The sequence below is a fragment of the Microtus ochrogaster genome, chromosome 22 (assembly GCF_000317375.1).
Source record: "Microtus ochrogaster isolate Prairie Vole_2 chromosome 22, MicOch1.0, whole genome shotgun sequence".
Classification (NCBI taxonomy): domain Eukaryota; kingdom Metazoa; phylum Chordata; class Mammalia; order Rodentia; family Cricetidae; genus Microtus; species Microtus ochrogaster.
Window position 1 is genome coordinate 6461606 of NC_022023.1, and position 22629 is coordinate 6484234.

The 22629-nt window shown below is 37.5% G+C and overlaps 1 protein-coding gene across 13 annotated transcripts in view; it reads left to right on the forward strand.

Annotated features, from left to right (window-relative positions):
* The window catches only part of Picalm (phosphatidylinositol binding clathrin assembly protein), an 82322-nt gene that overhangs the window by 51905 nt on the left and 7788 nt on the right, over nucleotides 1-22629 (forward strand). For 2 of the 13 annotated variants that reach the window (XM_013350145.2, XM_005357568.3), the window contains exons 10-20: nucleotides 1307-1430; nucleotides 1707-1843; nucleotides 2360-2463; nucleotides 8294-8443; nucleotides 11677-11784; nucleotides 14062-14193; nucleotides 14279-14309; nucleotides 14455-14554; nucleotides 16976-16999; nucleotides 18475-18534; nucleotides 19870-19974. In XM_013350145.2, the coding sequence (XP_013205599.1) occupies nucleotides 1307-1430; nucleotides 1707-1843; nucleotides 2360-2463; nucleotides 8294-8443; nucleotides 11677-11784; nucleotides 14062-14193; nucleotides 14279-14309; nucleotides 14455-14554; nucleotides 16976-16999; nucleotides 18475-18534; nucleotides 19870-19974 (1075 nt within the window). The remainder of the gene's footprint in view (nucleotides 1-1306; nucleotides 1431-1706; nucleotides 1844-2359; nucleotides 2464-8293; nucleotides 8444-11676; nucleotides 11785-14061; nucleotides 14194-14278; nucleotides 14310-14454; nucleotides 14555-16975; nucleotides 17000-18474; nucleotides 18535-19869; nucleotides 19975-22629) is intronic. The other 11 variants (XM_013350148.2, XM_005357570.2, XM_005357566.3 and 8 more) reach the window with 10 other exon arrangements.

Genomic DNA, 22629 nt, shown 5'->3' on the forward strand with positions numbered 1-22629 from the left:
CTCGAAAAACAAAAACAAAACAAAAAAAAAGAATATATAAAATATATAGTGAGACTTTTTCTTTGGTTTTTAGTTTATATTTTGCTGATTTCTCCCCTTTTTATTAATAATTTAAGCAGTGTTAGGTACAATGGCTTTTACCTATAATCCCAGAATTTGGAAAGCTGAGGCAGGGAGAAGGCAAGTGTGAGTTTAGCTTGGTCTCTGTGGTGAGTAAGGTCAGCCCGAAATGCTCCTCCCCTTCCAAGCCCCCCAATTCCAAAGGGAAAAATCCACTAGATATTTTTTAAATAATATTTTGTGCAAGATTTTGATTTTATAGTAGACTTCTAGAAGTACTGTAATCATCAAGATGTTAGAGACCATTTGGTTATGGGGAAGAAATAAAAGAATCTACTCACGTGGTTTAGGTATACCAATTTCTCTTAGATATTTATCATGACATCATTGGCTTATTTTTGTCATAATTATGCGACTCATCCATTGCCTTCTCATTAACTCATGTACGATACTGACTTTACATCAATTGGATTACCTTTTGCCACCTTATGGCTTTACAACAGCAATTAGTAGTATGTGCATTGTGGGAAAAGGAAGAGTAATTGAGGCCAGGTGTAGTTCTTTATCCTAGAATTTAATGTAGGTTCATGGTATCTAGTGTGAATAGATCTTTATGAAGGGGAAAGGATATGGCTAGTGAGAGGTAATGAATGTGTATGTGTAATAGGTTTGAGAAGAAAATTCTGGCAGTCTGTGTGGTCAGCAATCACATAGAAAGGAGGTGCCACACAGACTCATGACTGAATTGAACCTAATATTCCTTCTCAAGGAACCTGACAGCCCCACGAGTCACTTTTGGGAGTGCTGTTGTGGGAAACAGGCTTGGACATGCACTATTTACTCTGGTGCTCAAGCTCTGCTTTTCTTGTGTAGCACTGTCGAAAGCCAGGGTTTTGATAGTGTAGGAGCTGTCTCGGGGACACTGAATCATCGTTGATGCTGTCTGTCTGTGAGGACTCCTAGGAACGTGAAGTCTCTCTCTTTCCTATTGCTTTCTTATCTTCAGAGAGGCAATGTGTTCCTGTGTTGTAAATTTTTTCTTGAGATGGACACTTAATTCTAGAAGCTGTGAATTTGCAAATCAGTGAACAGTGTTAAAATGGTTGGAATTTTCTAGCTGGTTAGAAGATTCCATCCAAAGTACTAGCTTTAAGTCTATAAACTTGTTATTTTAGTTTGTCAAAAGCAGGGCCACTTCATTTTATGTTCTAGATGTGAATTGTTTACTTTTATTCTCTTACCCCAGGGCTACAACACTTTCCAATGCAGTCTCTTCTTTGGCAAGCACTGGCCTATCTCTGACCAAAGTGGATGAAAGGGAAAAGCAGGCAGCACTAGAGGAAGAACAGGCTCGTTTAAAAGCACTAAAGGTAAGTATGGGCTTTCTCTTGTGAAGAACAAGTAGAGGGGATCATTAGGTAAATAAACCTCTAGCCAGACTTAAGTTTTTAACTGTGTAGCAATCCTACAGGCTGAAACTCAGTTTCATTTTTTTGTCACATAGAATGCTTGGTAAAAAGTCAGGGGTACCCTGCAGCTGTTAAAGCAGAATTAGGAAATGGTTTGTTGTTGTTCTTGTTGTTTTTCAGCTTCTGTACCAGCAGGTTTAGTTTTAGGTTCCTTATACTAAGTTCCTTTCTCAACAGGAGCAGCGTCTAAAAGAACTTGCAAAGAAACCGCACACCTCTCTAACAACTGCAGCCTCTCCGGTGTCCACCTCAGCAGGAGGTGTAATGACTGCACCAGCCATTGACATGTTTTCTACCCCTAGTTCTTCTAACAGGTACAACGGGGACAAAGGCTGTCTCTGAATACTCGGTCTAAGTGTCTTCAAATGCATGCTTTCCAGATGTTGTCAGTTTGCTTTATGATATTGTAATCACAAATGAATACGAAAGGTGTAATAGCAATGCAGTGGTATACTGCCTAACTATAAAGTGACATGGATATATTTACATGTTTAGGAAATGGAATGTGGCTAAATTACTAATGTTTAGTTGGAATATGCTACAAGGGAATGGGTGTTTTCTTAGGAAAGTCATTGAGTCTTTCCAGAAAAGGCATTGTTACTCAAATTCGATAGAAACTTAACACATTGTGTTCAAGTATTTTTCTGGACCTCTGTATAATTATGTTAAATGGAAGCGTGCAGCTGTTACCTTTACAAAATTATTGTTCTTCTGAGGTTTGCATTGAAGCTTTTTACTTTTAATTTTTTGGGGGGTTGGAGTAGAGAAGACCAACTAATTTAGCAGAGTTCATATAGAAATAAAACTAGTTTCTACAATATTTTTCCTAGCACATCTAAGCTGCCAAATGACCTGCTTGACCTGCAGCAGCCGACCTTTCATCCCTCTGTCCATGCCATGTCAGCCGCTCCTCAGGTAGCAAGCACATGGGGAGGTAAGCTTTCATTCTGTGTAAATGCTGTGTAGGCTTCTGCCTCTCCATTAAGTAGCAGAGGTTTTGATTGTACTTGGTATGTGGGAACTTGAGAAATACTAAGATGGCAGTAGACTAATTTTTATCTCCTAAAGACAGTTTATTATTATGTATGAAGTATTAGAATTCATAGCTAATTACGAAATAAGGTTTAGGGAAGATGAAGTAAAATATAAGAAGAATGACCACTTTTTAAAGTATAAGATCAGCCCTTCATTGTGAATTTTAAATATACAGTAATTACTACTTTTGCTGTAGAAAAACATTTTGTGGTGGGTAAAATCCTTACTTTTGTGTATCTAGATGGTAAAGTTTTAGTAAATTCAGATTGTGTTATCAGCCAGCGAAGTATGTTGTAACCAGGTATCTCATGGTAATTCTTGTCCTTTCTAATTAATTGTGTTTTAAATGTTTCTTTAACTTAGACTTGTAAAATAATAGCAATGTTTGCTGCCCTTGAGTAGGTTTTTAGTTCCATCATCTTGAAAGCAAAGTGGTGACTATTTGTGTCTCACAGCTCAGTGAGGTGCCTGCTTTGCAGGTCATCTCCATGGGATGGTCTTGTATGTGTTTGTGTGTTTGTATGCATATTTTCTATAAATAGTCACCAAAATTATTAGAAAGAAAAAGATTTTTTTAGGAAGACCGATGCTAAGTAGAAAATGATAAAATATTAAAATTTGCATTGGCTTTCATGTGACATTTGGAGGTATTAAATTTTACAACATGTAAGATTTTCATATTTAATCATTTGAATTAAAAATACAGTTTCTGTGCTTCTTTTTATCCATTCTTACTTCCTCTTCACTTCCCCTCCAATGCCTGCCCCCCCTTTTTTTGTGGTGTAGGACTGAATATTGAACCTAGGGCTTGCCCACACTAGACAGATGATCTGGCATTGAGCTATATCAACAGCCCTAAGACACTGTTTAATATATTAGAATCTAAACTCTGTGAAGCATTGGTGGTGGTGATTGTTTGGGGCAGTAGCATGTGTCCCACAGTGCACATGTGGAGGTGGAGAATGACTTTGTGGAGGTGGTTACCTCCATCCACCTTGGTCCAGCTCATGTCTCTCCCTGAGCCTTGTTCTCACACTGTAGCTCAGGATGAAACCACCACACCCAGCCCTAGAGTACGTCTTGTTATATGTAGATATAAATAAATTAGTATAAGAAATACTCTGTTGAATAAGGGGACATTTTCTCTTCAGTGTAGGTTATAGAAAATTTGGTTTTAGACTAGTTTTGTGTAAGCATTAAGGTTAGTTTAATTTAGCAAAATCCTGAGATTTGAGAGTAATTTCTAAAGAAAGGTAATTTAATAAGTATATTAGAATTATTTTAGAATTAAACTAGACAGCAAATTAAAGGTTAAGAACCGAGTTTCTTGGTGCTGGGGAAATAGCTCAGTGATTAAGAGTGCATGCTGTTCTTGTAGAGGACCTCGTTCTATTCCCAGCACCATGTTGGGCAGACCATAACTTGTGGAGGTCTGATAGCTCTAGCCTCCTTATATACTCCCAGTCACAAGCATAAACACATTAAAATCTTAACTAAAATAAAAATAGAGTACAAGGTGTCCTAACAGTCCATGAATTTTTTTGATACATTTTTGTATTTTCTATTTAATCTCAGTTGTACTTTTTGGGGCTTGGGGTGGGGTGGGGGAGGTCTCTATTTTGTCCTGGCTATCCTGGAATAAAGTATATCAGGCTGGTCTCAAGCTCATAGGTACCTCCTGTCTCCACCACCCTCTAATCCTGTGCTAAAAGCACGCCTCACCACTCCTAGCTCTCAGGTGCTGGAGAGATGGGTCGGAGTTAAAACCACTTGCTGTTCTACTGGGGTTCATATGTCATCTCACAAATGCCTGTAACTCCATTTCCAGAAATCTGATAGCCTTTTCTGGCCTCTACTGGCACCAGGCATGCACATATATACTTACATGCAGCTAGTGTATATATACAAATATAAAATAGAAAATAAGCATATTTTTAAAATGTTAGCATTATTAGCAAGACCATTAAGTAATTTTGACTTCTTCCCTTTATTTTTATTTTTTTTGGTTTTTCAAGACAGGGTTTCTCTGTGGTTTTGGAGCCTGTCCTGGAACTAGCTCTTGTAGACCAGGATGGTCTCGAACTCACAGAGATCCGCCTGCCTCTGCCTCCCGAGTGCTGGGATTAAAGGCGTGCGCCACCACCGCCCGGCTTATTTTTAATGTTTTAATAGTTAATTAGCCTTTTTGTTCTACCATTTTTTTTTTTAGGTAGGGTTTCTTCTGTGTAACTTTGGAGCCTGTTCTGTAGATCAGATTGGCCTTGAACTTACAGAGATCGCCTGCCTCTGCCTCCCCAGTGCTGGGATTAAAGGCATGTGCCTTCACCTTTTGGCTTTTTTTTTTTTTTAATAATTACTCATTTCCTGTAAGTCCTGCTTCCATGAGTGGAAGCTAAGACCAGGGGAAAAGAGAGAACAGACTAGCTGGTGCAGTAAGGGGACAGTTCCATAACATTCCATTTCCACATAGAACTAAAGAGATATAAGCACAGAGTCTCTCTTACAGCGAGATGTTAATTTTCTCTTAATTTTATTTTAATGTTATATATAGTAAGGAGGTTGCTTGTTTGGTTCCTGGCCACCTGGCTAGCTTAGACCCAGAATAATCACACAGAAACTGTATTAATTAAATCACTACTTGGCCCATTAGCTCTAGCTTTTTAATGGCTGACTCTTACATATTAATTTAACCCATTTCTATTAATCTGAGTATTGCTGCGTGGCAGTGGTTTACCAGCACAGTTTTGGCATGTCTGACTCTGGTGGCGGATCCATGGCATCTATCTAACTCTGCCTTCCTCCTCCCGTGCTATAGGCCAAGGTAGCTTCTTTATCCATTAACCAATAAAGGTAACACGTAGACAGAAGGACCTCCCACACCAATTGTATTTGCTCATTGAGATTGATATGTGTGTGTGTGCACGTACACGTGCATGAGTGCAGAAGGCAGATGGTAACTTTTGGGAGTCAGTTTTCTTTTCCATCATGTAGATCCCAGGGAGCAGTCTCAGGTTGACAGGCTTGATGGCGAGTGCCTTTATGTGCTGAGCCATCTTGCCAGCCCTTCTTTATTTTAAATAAAGAAGCTGGAAAGCTGTTTTTCTAAACAGACTCAAATTATAGGTTAGTATATTCAGCATTGCAAAGTAATGCAACTATTAAATTCCTTTTGAGTATATCATGTACAGTAACTTGAACAATGACAATATCTGCCTAGTATTTACCTGTGGGACTGCATCTGCTCCCATCAGTTGCTGGATGAAGTCTCTCTGGTTCTTTGATGAGGATTCTGCCAGCAGGGCAAGATGTAGGTCGAAGGTTTTATGCTGGGTTGAATCTTTCAAAATTTTAAGAGTGCTAGGGAGATCACTCAATGAATGGTTCAAGTATTTGCTACTGTTCAAGTCAGAGGACTAGTTTGGGTCCTTAGAACTTACGTAAATGCCAGATGGGTATGGTGACCTATAGGTTATTCCAGATTTCAGATGCTAACTGGAAGCAAAATCTTATAAGCAAGCTTGCTAGATACATGAGCCTGAATTGGCAAGTTCTGACTTCCTTTGAGTTCCTCAGTAAATAAGGTTAGAGAGAGATTGAGGAAGGCTACAGGTGTCTGCTTCAGGTCTCTATACCCATACCCACACAGAGGCAAAAATATCTGCACTCACAAGCACACTGCAAATACTCAAGAGAGAAAAAGTTTTGAAATTTGTCAGTCTGGGAGCTAATTTAAGTTGGAATAGCTCGAATATCACTATTATACTTAATAATTGTGCTTATTATTTTTGTCTGCTAATTAACCCTGTCTAGATTAATTGTAGGATTTGTCAAGTAGAATAGAAGCTGGATTTACTTATTGTTTGATTGGTCTGCTATGAATGTGTTGTACATTTTTTGCATTTCTTTGTTATTTGCTCAGCAAAATAAGATGCACTTTAAAACTCTACATTATTGAATATTTTCAAAGTATACTTCCAACTCCACTAGTCAACTCTAAACTCAAATGTCCTTATTGTATGAGGAGCTACAGTGGATAGACAACATTGTTGTAAGTGCCCTTGCTTGTTTACCAAACCAGTGTCTCCTGATTTGGTCATTGGAAATGAAAACCAGGCTGGGCTGGAGGGGTCTCAGCAAGATCGAGTCTGAGACAAATTTATTTCAAGCAATCAGACTTTTTATACACGTATCAAAATAGGATACAGTGGCACTTGCTAGCTTGCAAGCCAGACAAGTATGTCTTAAGACTAATGACCTGCCAAACTGATACATGCTCTCTGACTTCTAAGGAAGGGACACAGAGAAACAAAGGTAGGCTGAATGCTGAGGGTGTACCTGATTTCTCAGGAAGTGAAAGACACAGTGCCCCAGGAACCGTGACTGTGATGCATTCTTCTCAAGGCCAACTCCATGATTCCCTGCAAAGTACATTTGGCTTCAGTACCAAAACCAACTTCTTATATATCTGTTTATTTCTGAATTATTTTTTCTTACTTTGTCTCACTGCTGTTTCATTTTTCTTGTTGTTTTCATTTTTACATTTATGAGGAAGATGTTAACATATCTTGAGTTTGAGTAGCTAATTAGCTTGAGTTTAGAAGTGATTTTCTTACAATGAATTGATATTCTATAAGAATACTTGCTTCCTAGGACATTACTTACAATAAAGAATTAAATTTTTTTAAAGATGCTTTAATTAAACCCATTAATTTGTGATTTTCTTGTGATTTTCCAGTTTTTAAGTAGTTACATTTAGGATTATTGAATGTTTGCCTTGAATTGATTGAGTAAAGGAAGTGTGCCTGTCAGAGTGAGCTAGCTGTTCCTTAGAGTATTGGCTATTGTTAGGTTATTGTTCATTTATGTAGTCGTAAAACTGGAAGAGGCTGATTAAATGTGTAGAATCATCTTGATTTTAGTTATTACAAATAAAAGATTGGTGCTGTATGTTTGCTATCCTTTATGTTTTTTCTTTTCTCCCTTAGTTAACCCTTCCAGTCTTGAGGGCTTTCCTCACTAGAACAGCTGACTTGAGTGGGGCATAAGAACAGGAAAATGTAATTCAAGAGTAACTTTAGATACAAAACTGAAGGAGAAAAAAGCCTGTTAGTTTTATGGTGGGAACATTTGTTACCCTGTAGGAAACCACTTCAGGAATTTTAGAGTTGTTCCCAGACAGCGGAACAGTCATTTCTTTGTCAGCAGGTTTCTCTCTCTCCTTAAATTTTTTCTTCCCTTTAATATTTCTGGCTGTTGAACCTAAACAGGAATTTTACAGATATTAGAATCAGTTTCTTACCTTAATTTGAAATGACTTTTCTTCTGCATATTTCCTCATGCCGTACCTTTACCAAGTATGTATTTCAATGATTTGAGTAAGCAGAGTAGTTGTGCCATCAAAACCAGTACACTCAGCCAGAGCAGGTGCAAGGTGAGTGGTATGGGAATGTTTTGTGCTTGGTCTCTTATTTAACTGTATGAGTATTGGCTTCTAATGTGGGAGAAGCAAGTCTAACTGTAATGGTCTGCTGCAGTAGTTAATGGTGACAGTTCCCCTAAGGGTTTCTATATGGTAAATGAAATTCTTTCATGTTAGTGATGAAATGTGTTTGTGAGTAAAATTAATAATAATATAACTACTACTTTTCACTTTGCATCTTTCAACTAATCACAGTACTAATTTATTTGCTTCCTTTCTTCATTTTGCTGTAATTCACTTGGACGCACAGATCCTTTCTCTGCTACTCTAGATGCTGTTGATGATGCCATTCCAAGCTTAAATCCTTTCCTCACAAAAAGTAGTGGTGATGTTCACCTTCCCATTTCTTCAGATGTATCCACTTTTACTACTAGGACACCTACTCATGAAATGTTTGTTGGTAAAGTACCATTTAACCTTTTCTTCCCAATTCATGTTTATACTAAGTTTTTAACTTATGTGCTAATTACTTTTATAGTGCTACAATAATTACTTTGGATTTTAACATCAAATTTTAAAATAACTGGAGTGATAATGTATGTAGTTAAGATTCTTAAATTGATTGCTGAAATACTCCTAGTTGTATTTAATGCAGGTTTCAGAAAACAGATCCCCTTTAATTCTGAGTGTTCTTGGTTTCGTTGTCGGCTGTGTGTGACACTCCAGCTACTGGTGTCTTGTGTCCTATCCTGTTTACTAGTTCAGAGAGTTGATTTTAAAGTAACATCTAAATTTGCATGTATACTTAGATTTTTTACCTTTGTACACTGGAAGGAGACCCGTTGTCATTCTTATCATTAAAGCTATTGCATATTATAAGTTCATGTCACCTCAAGTTGTTCATTTCCTTAGTCCCTTTCCTAAGTCTTTTACTTCATCACTTGTCTGAAGACAAAGGGGAAAGTGAAAAGTGCATAGTCCATTTTAGCTAATAAATTAAAACAGCGACTTAACTAACCTGCCATTGCAATATTAAAAGTCAAAATTTTACATGAGTTACAGAAAATAATGTTATACGGCATATTCTAAACTTGCTGGGGGGAGAAATAGCTAGAATCTTTGTGTAGGCCTCTTCTTTATCTGTAAAGTTAGGTATTCAAAGATAGGTTAGAATTGGCTGAAAAGAGTTGAAAGGGTTTTTGTTGTTGTTGTTGTTCTTTATTAAGTTGATATACTGCCTTTTATTAATCTTTTTAATGGAGTACTTAGCCTTGTGTTCTTTCAAAAATTGCATTTTAGTAAGCTTTAAGTTGAATACCTCTATCCCCAGTCCTTCCTTTCCCTTTCGTCTTGAGTCCCTTGTTCTTCTGCCTTATTAGGATTTTTATTTTGAAACCCAGACAGAACCTAATACTACACTTATACATCACGAACCTTCTGATACCCTTTACTTACTTGACTGATTTATTTGTACAGGAGGGATTTCTTTTTTTTTTTCCCCCCTGTACAAGACAGGCTCTCACTGTGTAGCCATGGCTGTCCTGGAAAACTCAATATATAGACCAAACTGTCCTTGAACTCAAAGAGATCTGCTTTCCTCCCTAGTACTAGGATTAAAAGCATATCCTACCACACCTGGCTGAATTTTTATAAACCTGTTAGGAATAAATAGACCTACTTCCCACCCTGCCCCCATTGATACTAGAGATGAAACTAGGAGCTTGGGCACTCTCAGCAAGCTCTCCTACTGAGCCATATCCCAGCCCTTGCTTGCTTTTGAGGATGTGTTCCTCCCTGTCTTTTTTTAAGCACATCATGATTTTGTAAATAGATGCCTATTATGCTCTAGTCTATACTCATGACTTTGACATCTTCATGAGAGTTTATTATTATATTACTAACTTGTATAATGTAAAGCAGCTGTTTTCCTTTGATTCTCTCTCTCTCTCTCTCTCTCTCTCTCTCTCTCTCTCTCTCTCTCTCTCTCTCTCTCACTCTCTGTAGCTTTGGAGCTTGTCCTCATACTTGATTTGTAGCCCATACTGGACCCAAATTCACAGAGATTTAACTACTTCTGCCTCCTGAGTGTTGGGTTTAAAGGAGTGCGCCAATACTGCCTGGCTGTCTTTTTTTTTTAACTCATGTGTATGTATCTGTGTGTACAACTGTATGTCATGTATATATGAGTGCCCTTGAAAGCCAGAAGAGGTCATTGGATATCCTTGAGCTGGAGTGATACTTGAGCAGTGAGCCACTTGGTATGGGTTCTGGGAACTCTGGTCCTCTGGAAGAGCTGCAAATACTCTTGACTACTACTCAGTTATCCCTCCAGCCCGGCGAATGTGTTTTTGGCTAGTGCACTACTTTATTTTTGAGAGTCCAGCTAATTTTGTGTGTTTGTGCACACTACTTGATTCCCTTCATTTAAATTGTCATTAAAAGTATACCTGCAACCCAGGAGTGGTTGGCCCTGGACTTTAATCCTCTAATGAGTGTGTATGAGTGTGGACATGTATCTGTGTCTGAGGACAACTCATTGCAGTTGGTTTTCTCCTTCTACCCTGTGGGTCCTGGGAATTGAACTAAAGCTTGATGCATTTACCCACTGAACTATGTTGCTGGTCTGTGTTTAAAGATATTTGGGCCAGGCATTGGTGGCACAAAGCCTTTAATTCCAGTTTGGAATATTTTTCTGTTAGGAAAGAACTAACTCTCAGAAGTTGTCTCGACTTCCACACATACACTGTGACAATGCATGCCCACATGCATATATATACACACAGGCAGACACTAATAAATACATGTAATAACAATTTTTTTAAAGTATAACTTTTGAGATAAAGTAGGAAAAAAGTAGGTGAGAGAGATACAGGATACAGAAGGTCATAGGCAGAGAGAGAGAGAGAGAGAGAGAGAGAGAGAGAGAGAGAGAGAGAGAGGGAGGGAGAGAGAGCAGGACCTTTGTGTTCTAGATGAATTTAGGTTTTAAGAAATCATCAGAGGGGCTGGGCGATGGTGGTGCACACCTTTAATCCCAGCACTCGGGAGCCAGAGGCAGGCAGATCTCTGTGAGTTTGAGGCCAGCCTGGTCTACAGAGCTAGTTCCAGGACAGGCTCCAAAGCCACAGAGAAATCCTGTCTCGAACCCCCCCCCCCAAAAAAAAAATCATCAGAGCTGGGCAGTGGTGGAGCACACTTTTAATCCCAACACTCAGGAGGCAGAGACAGGCAGATCCTCTGTGAGTTCAAGGCCAGCCTGATCTATAGAGTTTCAGGACAAGGTCCAAAGCTGCAGAGAAACTCTGTCTCAGAAAAAATATTATCAGATGCAAAATTAATATAAAAGACAAGCAAAGGTTTCCCTTCTGGACTGAAGTAAAGCTATAATCCGATGCATGTTGCTCCTTCTTTGTTCCTTAGTGGGTGATGAAAATGTAGCTGGGTATGATGGCTCACACCTATAATCTTAACACTTGGGGGCTGAGGCAGGAGGATCACTTGGACTACAGTGTGGTACTAGTCTCAAAAGTGTGATGTATTGGAGAAAAAAAATTATCTTCAAAAACTAGCTTTTTTGTTTAAGGAATGTATTGCTTTCCCCATTCTATTACCATTATTACTATATGGTTACTGTATTTAACTATTAATAGAGTTGGTAGAAAGCTGAGTGTTTTGCATTTTGCTTTTTCTTAGGATTCAGCCCTTCTCCAGTTGCACAGCCACACCCTTCAGCTGGCCTTAATGTTGACTTTGAGTCTGTGTTTGGAAATAAATCTACAAATGTTACGGTGGATTCTGGAGGTAAGAAAAATATTTTTTTGTTTTATTTTTGCTGATTCCAAATATGCTAGTGTGTTAACGCATAGTCTTCATAGGAAACATACTGCTTTTAGCATTTATAGATTGGAGTAAATTGATCTTCTTCCCCAACCACTTACTTGATAGGAACTTCAAAGAATATATTTCTTGGTAGCGTTTTAGAGTTTGAGAAAGTTTTTTTGTTTTTGGTTTTATTTTGTTTTTGTTGTTGTTGTTTTTGTTTTTTTTTTGGTTTTTTTTTTTTGGTCCACAGCACAATTAGAGAAAACAGTTTCTTGTCTGTAAAGTGCTGTAACTTTTCAGTTATCATAATTTTTATTTAACTGAAACGAACAATGAGCATATTACAGTGTGAGATTGTTCTGAAACTGAAGGCAAGTGTGTCTTCACCCTGTCATGTTTAGACAGCGTATATGTAAGAAAGCTGAGTGTGTTAAAGGTTGTGACTGCAGGGCTGATTTGTCATCGAGACTGTAAGACTCTAGGATGTGGCCAGTGCTTTATGCTTCAGATTATTGTGAAGTTTATACCGTTCCCTATAAAACTTTAATGTTCTAATTTTATTCCTACAAGAACATAATCATTGACTTCAGTTAACAACTAAATTTTAACTTTAAAACATATTGAAGTGTTTTTAGTTGTATAATGTATAATTAGTTATCCATACAAATAAGAAGCAAGCATATGCGTATGGAATTATTTAATGTGCATTTAATTTAGGCTTATAACTCTGTATTTGAGGGTTCATTTGACTCTTCTTTTTTGAATTTCGCTTGTCTAGGAAAAGGAAATTGGAAACTAATAAGTTTTTTATTTTGGAAATCACCATCCTTGGCGACTTCCTGTTTTTAGGCTCTAACATTCCTGGATCAGTCATGCCGCTGAGTCCTGAAGCGGGCTGACTTTGTTGGATTTTTTACCTTTTAATCCTTGGTGAAGAACCTTCATAGAGTTTTATTTTTGTTTTTAGGTGAATTTATGTAATTACATAGTTTTCTTGGATACAGTTTAGAGTCTTTTAATTATTTAAAATTAATAATTTTTATTTATTTGTAGGGTTTTTTGCCTGCTTGTCTCTGTATGCACCATGTGTCTGCAGGCTCACTTAGAGACCAGAAGAGGGCATTTGATCCTTTAGAGTTAGAGACCAGAAGAGGGCATTTGATCCTTTAGAGTTAGAGACCTGAAGAGGGCATTTGATCCTTTAGAGTCGGAGTTAGAGGCAGTTATGAGCGCCACCATGTAGTGCTGAGAATTAAGCCTAGGTCCTCTGGAAGAGCAGCCAGTGTTCTTAATCACTGAGCCATCTCCCCAGCCCCTGACTTAGGTTTTTATATTCCCAAGTATGAGAAGTGAAAAGTTCTCTAAAATATGCCTTCTTGGGCCTATGAGATAGCCCAGTGGTAAGGGCACTTGCTCTAAACCTTACAACCTGAGTTTCCATCTCCAGGATACACTTGGTGGAAGGAGAGAACCAGCTCCTACAAGTTTTCTTCTGACTCATGTGCACATGCACACATGCACAATTAAAAAAAAAACAAACCCTTTTTGTAAAAGGGTTTGTTGTAGCTGGGCATGGTGGCATATGCCCTTAATCCTACTACTTGGAAGGCAGAGATTGGATCTCTGTAAGTTTAATGTCAGCTTGATCTCATCTACATAGACGTTTGGGCCCAATCAGAGCTGCACAAGTGAGGACCTGTCTAATTTTTTTTTCTTAATTTTTTGAAGTTAAAAGATTAATTTTATAATAGCATATGTGGAGGAGGCAGATGTATGCACTTGAGTACAGGTTCCTGTAGAGGCTAGAGACATTGGATCTCCAGGGCTCAAATTACAGGTGCTTGCGAGCTACCTGATATGGGTACTACTAACTTTTCAGCCATTTCTTCAGCTCCAGTATAAAAGATGTTTAAAAATATTTTTTTCTCAACATAAAAGGTACTTTAGGTTTGAGTGTTCAGAAAATTTTTGCTAGGATAGGGAGAGATTTACATCCTTTCTCCTTCCCTTTTATAACTGTTTTTTAAAATCATTCCCTTTAACCTCGATATAATTTTGTCATTAGATTACACTAATTATTTCTGTTAAAGTTTGCTTGAAGATGGCAGATTTCTCCTCTCTCCACGTGAGGGCATTTCCCGTGTTCTGGGAAACCTTGCCGTGAGTAAACCAGCAGAAAGGGGAGAGAAGTCCCTTAGAAAGCTGCAGCTGGTGAAGTTCCTTATGCGTCCCATTTCGTCTGTTTGTAACTTTAAGGCTTTGATGAACTAGGTGGACTCCTCAAACCAACAGTGGCCTCTCAGAACCAGAGTCTTCCTATTGCCAAACTTCCACCAAACAAGTTAGTGTCTGATGACTTGGACTCCTCCTTAGCCAACCTTGTGGGCAGTAAGTAGTCCTTCTATTCTTCAGTCACCCTTGAGCTTGTTTCGTAAAATGATTCTAGTTCTTGAATCCTTTTCTCTTTTCCCAGATCTTGGCATTGGAAATGGAACCACTAAGAAGTGAGTATCTTGTTCATATTATTTAAATATCATGTAGAAGCTGATGTGATTTTCACTTCAGAAGTGTGTATAGAGATGTCAGTTTGGTGCTTTTAATGTTCAGTGTGTCCATATAGAAACATTGTGTGTCTATGTTTATTTAAAGTGATGTAAGTTGGAGTCAACCAGGTGAAAAGAAGTTGACAGGAGGATCTAACTGGCAACCAAAGGTTGCACCAACAACTGCTTGGAATGCTCCAACAATGGTGAGTTGGAGAAGCTTCTGACCCTAATATATGAGTATTTAACTACAGTGTGTAACAAAAATTAACTTGATAGACATAAATGGAAAGATTATTACTGTGTTTATTAAGTACTTCATTTTTTTTTCTTTAAAGCTGGTTGACTATCTTTGTCGGGCACATTTTAATACCTAACATGTATTTAAAGGTTATTCCAGGCTAGACATTGTTTTAATAAGTAGTGTGTGGTTGTGATAGGAGCTAGTGTTTTCTCACACATTATAGACAAGAGTATATGCACAATTCCTAAAACATACAGCAGCAGTACAAAGTTCTTAAGTAATGGGATTCAATTCTTAGCATGTGGCCTCCAAGCTACAGGCAGGACACACTGTTTTGTCACTCTAAATTTATTATTTATTGTCTAGGATCTAAAGTCTGTACATCCTTTGAACCTCACTGTGGAAAAACAGATTGTTTTCTTGGGGTTTTTTAGTTTTATATAGTTTATAGAGTTGATTGTCATTATTTGTAGCCATTTAATATTTGATTAAATTTACCCTGATCAATGAATTAGTGAACACTGAACCAATTTCACATCTTATAAAGCCTCATTCTAAGCCAGACATACTGGTATATGGCCTATAATCCCAACACTTGGAAGCAGAACATCTAGTTTATTCTGTATTACTGGGGAATGAACGGTGGTGTAATTCAGTATTTTATGCCTCTGTACGTGTGCATGAATAACTTGGGAAGTGTTGTGAATATTGAACTTGGATATTATAAAGTTCGTTAACAGAAAACAGTGTTTGCTGGTTATGTAGCACCTAGTATAAAAGAGGTTCTATTGATGTTTTTAATTACTATAAGACATAGTAGGCCCAGAATAGCTTGTGGCTATTTTCCTGTCTTAGGCCTGTTTTATCTTAATCTACCACGTCTCCTCTCCCTCTGCCCGAGAAATTCATACCCTTTCTGTTGAAACATTTGAAATATGGTTTTTCTTTGAGTGGTATGAAGGCAGGGTTTTGATTACTTAGGTGCTATATCTTATAGCCTCCCTAATTGCTGTTAGAACCATTGTGCTTAATATAGCAGCTGTCTTGTCATTAAGTCCCTTGTAGGACGTTGCCTTGTTTACCTTGGATTGCTTATGTGTTAAAACTGTAGGCTAGGTTAAATTGTTAATAGCTTTAGACTTTATAAAATGAAAATATTTGAGTTTAACTTCATTTTATTTTGTTGTTTTTCAAGGAGGCAGGTGTGAGTATGGAAAGTTTTGTTATAGAACCCAGACTGTCTCTGAATATACTAAGTGTTCAGATCAGCTTCATATTCCCCATTCTTCTCCACGGCTTTCCAAGTGCTGGAGTTACAGGTGTCTAATACCATGTCTGCTTCATAGTCTAGGTTTTACATACAAACACAAGCATATGAACATGACTTACAATAAGTGTATCCTAAGAGTGTAGTGTTCTCTCGAGAGTTGGGGTACATATATCACTTGGAAGTACAATGTTGTCTGTGCTTTTTAAAATCTCCAAATGGAAAGCACTTAAAGCTGATTTAAATTGAACTTGATTGTGAATCCAGCGTTTTCCATTATAACATGCCTCAGTGACTAGAACTGGTAGGAGTGTTAGTTCAATGGCTTCATGGCTGCAGATGGGTGTGTGCAGCGCTGTGAGTACAACAGCTAATATCAAAGCACGGTGCTGTTTGCTTATTTAATGTTGTCATTATTAATCTTTATGAGATACTGAAAGCGTTGGCTAGCATTTACCCAATATCGACTTATAGAATGTAGTAAACACCTATCCCTCTGCCATTTGTATGTAAGTTGACAATATAACAGTGTGTCGTATATTGTAGTGTGTGTCATCTCTTAAGATATTTGTGTGTATTTTATAGGTTTTTTTTTTGATGGCTAACATGTAAGGCCTGTGATGTGATTCACTAAGAGTAAACTGCTGCTTATGGTTTTTCTTTACATTTCTAACCTTTTAATTAATTCTTTAAACACTGTCAAGGTTTTTAATTTTTAATATTTCAGGCAAATTCACTTATTTTGTTAAAATATTTGTTATACCCCAAACTGTTTTCATTGGTAACCCCCACCCTGATGGTAGATTAATGACGCCATCCTATTTGAGGATGCACTTGAATTTTTTTGTTCAGGCATCACTGATATATTTTATGTTTTAATAACATTTGTAAGTACTAAACCATTGTGTCTATATAGGGAGGTAGCTAAACGTGTTTTCCTTGTCAACCTTGATAGTGTTTGATAATAGATGTTCTTTTTAGATATATAGATATCCGGAATTTTAGGTAGTGATTGTACATGTAAACTAAAATGCTCTCTGTGTATTTTGTTGTGTAAGTACTTGCTCTAATCCAGTGTTATTGCATTATGTAATTGTTCTCCCTGGGGAAAAGCAGAATGGCATGCATTTTCCACAATACGTAAGTGACCAAAACCTAGCCCTTCTTCTTCTTCTTCCTTTTTTTTTTTTTTTTTGGCAATAAATTGGCATGCTATTAACCACCGCTGCAGCAGACTCTCATAACCTTCCAGCTAGTCCTTGTTTTCACATCAGATTTTCAGTGTGCCAGAAATTCTTCCTAGCATCTACTGATTTTTCATGGGTGTGTTGCAGAATTGATTCTGATGGTGGCATGGGAAATACCAATTTTTCTTTCTTGCTTAATATTCTGCCATTTGCTGCCAGATGGCTGGGTGTCTGTGTGTGTATCTGTGCTGCCACCATGCACTTGATGACTTTTGAATGAAGGGAAATGTTGATTGTGTAATGTTTGAAATAACAATTGCATGTAATCTTACAGGCTTCTGCTGTAATTGGCAGTTTGTCTTACTGCTCTTATAGATCTTGGTTTTGAAGTGCGGAGAGACCAATATGCCCTACATGCTCACCTAAATACTAAACTTCACTTGTTAGCGTTATTTTTAAAGTTATGCTTCATTTAACTTCATGCATATGTTCAAATTGCTGTATAATTTTATGTTTTAACCGTGTTATTGGTCTTTCACCTGTGCTCAGTTTTAGTCTTTTATGAGGGAGGTATGCAGGGAATATTGTTAAGACAGCCATATCTAAAACAATTTGTTTCTAGATTGTATCTTTACAAATCATCAGTTAAAGTAGAACAAGAAGACCTCATTTAATACGTACTTAGAACTTGAATTCCTTCTGTGTAATTTAAAGTTTTAGGATAAATTAGGAAGCTAGTATACAGCTACCTACATGAAAGTTGTGGTTCTAGGGAGAGTCACTCAGAGGCACTTTGAAATCTTCCTGTGGTTTTGACAACCATGAGCAAGATCCTTGGAAACTAATTTTTTGAACATCATGATACTAATTCATGTGGAATCTTTATGATTTTTTTTACTTCCAGTACTAAAGAAATACACCAAAAACCCATCCATATTATCTTTTTCTTGATAAACATTTTAATGTTACTGTTTGTTTATTTTATTTTTTGAGACAGGGTATGTAGCCCTAGCTGTTCTGGAACCCAATTTTTATAAGAATGATAGACTTAAAATTTTGGATAATTTTAAATCCCTGGCTATTTTTTCATTTGTTTGCTTATCTTGATGCAGCTGGGGGTAGAATCCAGGGTCTCAAACAGAGCAGGCAAGTGCTCTGTGGAAAGGTCTTTGAAAGCTGTAAAGGATGCTGTGAGCTTAGACTACTGTTGAGTCTAAGTTTAAGTGTTTTTTCCTAATAGTTCCGCTTTTTGCTAATTTTGAGATTTTAATTTCTCATTGAGTATTAATTGACAATTTCCAGTAATCATAAGCCACATAATCATAGCTGTCTTAGCAATTTGTCTTAAATAGAAATCTGACAATTTTTTAAACTCGTGACATCCAGGAATTAACATTTCCTTGTTTACTTTCTCTTTTGCCATATCAGGCACCCCCTGTAATGGCCTATCCTGCTACCACACCAACAGGCATGATGGGATATGGGATTGTAAGTATGTTTTTAAATAAAAGTTTTGGACAATAGAGTAATTTATTCCTAACATTAGTTTATTTATAGTAGTTTATTACAACCTTAGTTGTTTTTTAAGTGACCTGTATATGCTACTAGATCAAGAACCTAACAAGGATTCATAAGAATGTTTTAAGAATGGCTGTTGTAAAATAGGTGTTGTTGATTAGTGTATCCAGTATTGACCACTTATTTTCACCCTTGTAGCTTTGCTGTGCATGTTGCCTTTCATTGCAAACTCACTTAGATGTTAGTGTTTACTCTAAGCTATTTTGGTATGGTTAGTGAAATGATACCACTTAATACAGTAGATTAGGGGGCTGGAGAGATGGCTCAGTGGTTAAGAGCAGTGTCTGCTCTTCCAGAGGTCCTGAGTTCAATTCCCAGCAACCACATGGTGGCTCACAACCATCTGTAATGAGGTCTGGTGCCCTCTTCTGGCCTGCAGATGTATACACAGACAGAATATTGTATGCATAATAAATAAATAAATAAATAAATAAGTAAATAAGTAAATAAATAAGTAAATAAATACAGTAGATTAGTGTGCACTGACAGTGATTGTTGTGGTACAGACCAGTCTTTGAATCATTTACCATCCTCATAATCTATATTCTGTTTCCCTTAGTGATATGAGGTTAACCTCTGGCCTCCACATGTGTACTTATACCTATGTATACATGAACATGTGCGCACACCTGCACGCATGCACACACACATAAAGTCAGTCATTATTTATGATCATTTGCATATGGCATAAAACTTGATTTGATATGCAAAGGCAATCAGCATGCTCTGAAGTATATTAATATTTAGATATAGAGCCTACAGTTTTCTCTGTATATAGACCTAGAGAAATCTGGGTACTTGAAGTTTTTTCCTCAACCATCTCCCTTCCTCTTCCTCCTTGTTTCGTCTTTTCGAATATTTCTTTGTTATACTACAATAAAGCTAAAGTTTGGCAAATCCATTGGATAGAAACCAGGAGGCAGAGGCAGGCAGATCTCTGTGAGTTCGAGACCAGCCTGGTCTACAAGAGCTAGTTCCAGGACAGGCTCCAAAGCCACAGAGAAACCCTGTCTCGAAAAACCAAAAAAATAAATAAATAATAAAAAGGTTAGGCTTTATTTGGTATATTTTAAGGCTATATGAAAGTGCTCAGAAATTTGTAGATAGCGGTCTTCCTTGCATGCAGTCAGAGCAGAGAGGTAGCCGTTCATCTTTTGTTCCCACTAGTCCTCTTGTTTACTTCTTCCACAGTAATGAATGTGTGACCCAGCATTTCTTAACTTAATATTATCCTATTTTTTTCAGCCTCCTCAGATGGGAAGTGTGCCTGTAATGACACAACCAACCTTAATATACAGCCAGCCTGTCATGAGACCACCAAACCCCTTTGGCCCTGTATCAGGAGCACAGGTATTAATGATGCGCATAACTGTTGTGTGTGTTGATTTGGAAGGGCTCTGTAACACTAATCAGACTTTCCCTTTTGTCATGGATATTACTTGCTTTATAGCTGCCTGATGCAAGAACTTTTTAGAATATTGATTAACTGTAAGAAAGTTGCGAGTAAATTATACAAGTATTGTAAGTGAGAACTTCCTAAAATTTCATGCTTGGAATGAAGCTTCCAAAGCTGAGGAAGCTTATTTCTTTGTGATTCTTGACATTTAGACCCTCAAACCCATTGCCACAGAATATCAGCCTATAGTTGATGGCTTGGGATTTGCTGTATGTGTTGCTCTTGGGATGTTTGCAGACTCTTAGAAAGCCTACAGAAAAATTGTCTATTACTTTTTTTTTTCCACTAAGTAACTTTTTGTCACTAAAGCAAACCAAAAAAGTAGAGAAGAATCCCTGGCAAGGCTGTGCTAAGTTAGACTCTTTAAAGGAGAGACTTAGAAGCATTTGTAAATGCTTCTAATGCCCTCCCTGTTCCTGACGGTTACTCTAAGTGTCTTCTTAATTTTATCTTTTCGGGGAGGAGTTGGAGACACGTTAGAGCAGTCTGGATTCTATTATTGCAAAGCTATGAGATAAGTACCTTATGAAGTGAAGGGTAGCTTATCCTTATGTGTGGCTCTGCTCACTGCATAGAATTGTTAATGTACTCTTTGATTTCCTAAATGGCTTCCAGTGTCAGAAGGTTGGTAAACTGTAATTTTGAAGCTTATTGAAAGCAGAGTATTTGATAGTTAGCTTGTATTCCTTTTCTAATGCACATACTTATCAGGACCAACATTGTTATAAAGATGTGTCGAGTCTATTTGATAGACAGTGATGGATAGGAGACCATTTCATATTTAATCCCTTTTAGGTATTAAAATCATTGATCCATGTTCTCACATATGCTGAACGTAAGCTCTGCTACTGAGCTGCATCCCAGCCAAGTTCCACTCCCTTCCTTTGGTTCATGTTCATCATTCTGTACCTTATAGAGGTTATCACCACTGCACTTCAAGAGGTGTGTGGCAATCTTTGTTTTGTGCTATCATTTGCATTTTTCCGGTGTTTATGTGGAAAACGCTGAATCCTCATAGATTTTATTTTTTTTCTCTTTCTATGTTTGTTCCTAAATCTTTTAATTATATCCTTTTGTACTTGAAATACATTTTACTGATGTTTTATATAAATTAGAATGCTCACAGCTGACTAGTAGTTTGTAAACTGTTTGCTGTGTGTAGGTATTATGTCACTTAAGCAGGAAGACAGTAGTTACCCTAGTAACTGTGGTAGTTGCTGTGGTAGGAAATAGCTCTTTAGTGATTATTTGCATAATAATGGTTTTAGAGGTTGTTGAAGCTTTTTGATGGTGGCAAAGGTTGTTGTGCTTGCTCTCTTATCACTTCTTTATGAGGAACTTGTGTTGGCTCAACGTTTGTTTAAGCACAAAATTGAAGGGGCGCTTAACTTTTTAAAACAAGAATATTATTAAAGTTTTATAACTTTATATATAAAGACTGCTTTTTTGAGTACTGCTTGTTTTGCTTAAGGGAGGATATGACTAAAAAAGGAGTAAAATGGCTTATGGGTTCTTGTCGTTTGCAGTAGATGGTCTACTACACAAGTCTGACATCAGTTAAGTGTCTGAAGGAAGCAATGACACTGCTTTAGGGCGTTGTGCATCATTCATTCTTTCATTCATTCACTTGTGTCTTGATGTACTTATCTTGGATATTGAATGGTTCTCAGCTGATTTGGTCAGCTACATCTTTGTGAAGAAAGCCATATGGACTTCCAGTAGTACTTTGTGTTCATTTATCTTTGTCTTTTTACTGTTATGCAGGACCATGAGAGAAATTGTTTTGGGAATTAGATTTAGTACCATAAATGAAAAGTTGCTTCTGTAGAGCCCTTATTATATACCAGTTAGTCATAAAATATTAGGGGTCCTGGAAGAGAGCAACCAGTGCTTTTAACCATTGAACCACTTCCAGCTCCAGTATTTTCGTTTAAAGTTCTTCCTCTAAGTTAAGTATCTTGATAGAATTGAGATGACATAAATAGGATTTTAAATTTAAGAACTGAAAAAGTAGCAGCCTTGGAGTCTGCAAGATGTGCATTGGTCTGTTAGCTTCCAAGGGTCACGGCTCAGGACAGCAGCACTTTCGGAGGCTGGAGTCCTCATATGGCTTCCTCTAGAGGAAAACCTTTCCCTGCCTTGTTGCTCATTGAAACAACCAAGAAGTGGGGTTATCTTTAGTAGAAAACTAATGGTGTGCAACACTGTATATTTATATTCCCACGCAGATGGATTGGATATGCCCTTAGTGATCTGGCTGTGCTCTGAATACCCTGAAACAATTTACTGTTACTGAGACTAAGCTTCAAGGCTGGTATCTCTGGAATCCTGGAGTAGTACTGTCGTCTCTAAATATTTTTATCAACTGTAAGGGAATGTGTTTTATTAGTGTTACTGAGCAGAACACACAGGTTGAATAATGTACATACAGCGAATAGAAATCCTTTTGAGTTGTCAAGGTGCCAGCTGTAGCTAGAACTTTTTGGCAACATAGTGGAGGGGTAGAGACTGAACACACAGCGTAAGGCAAACCCATTCCTACAATAATG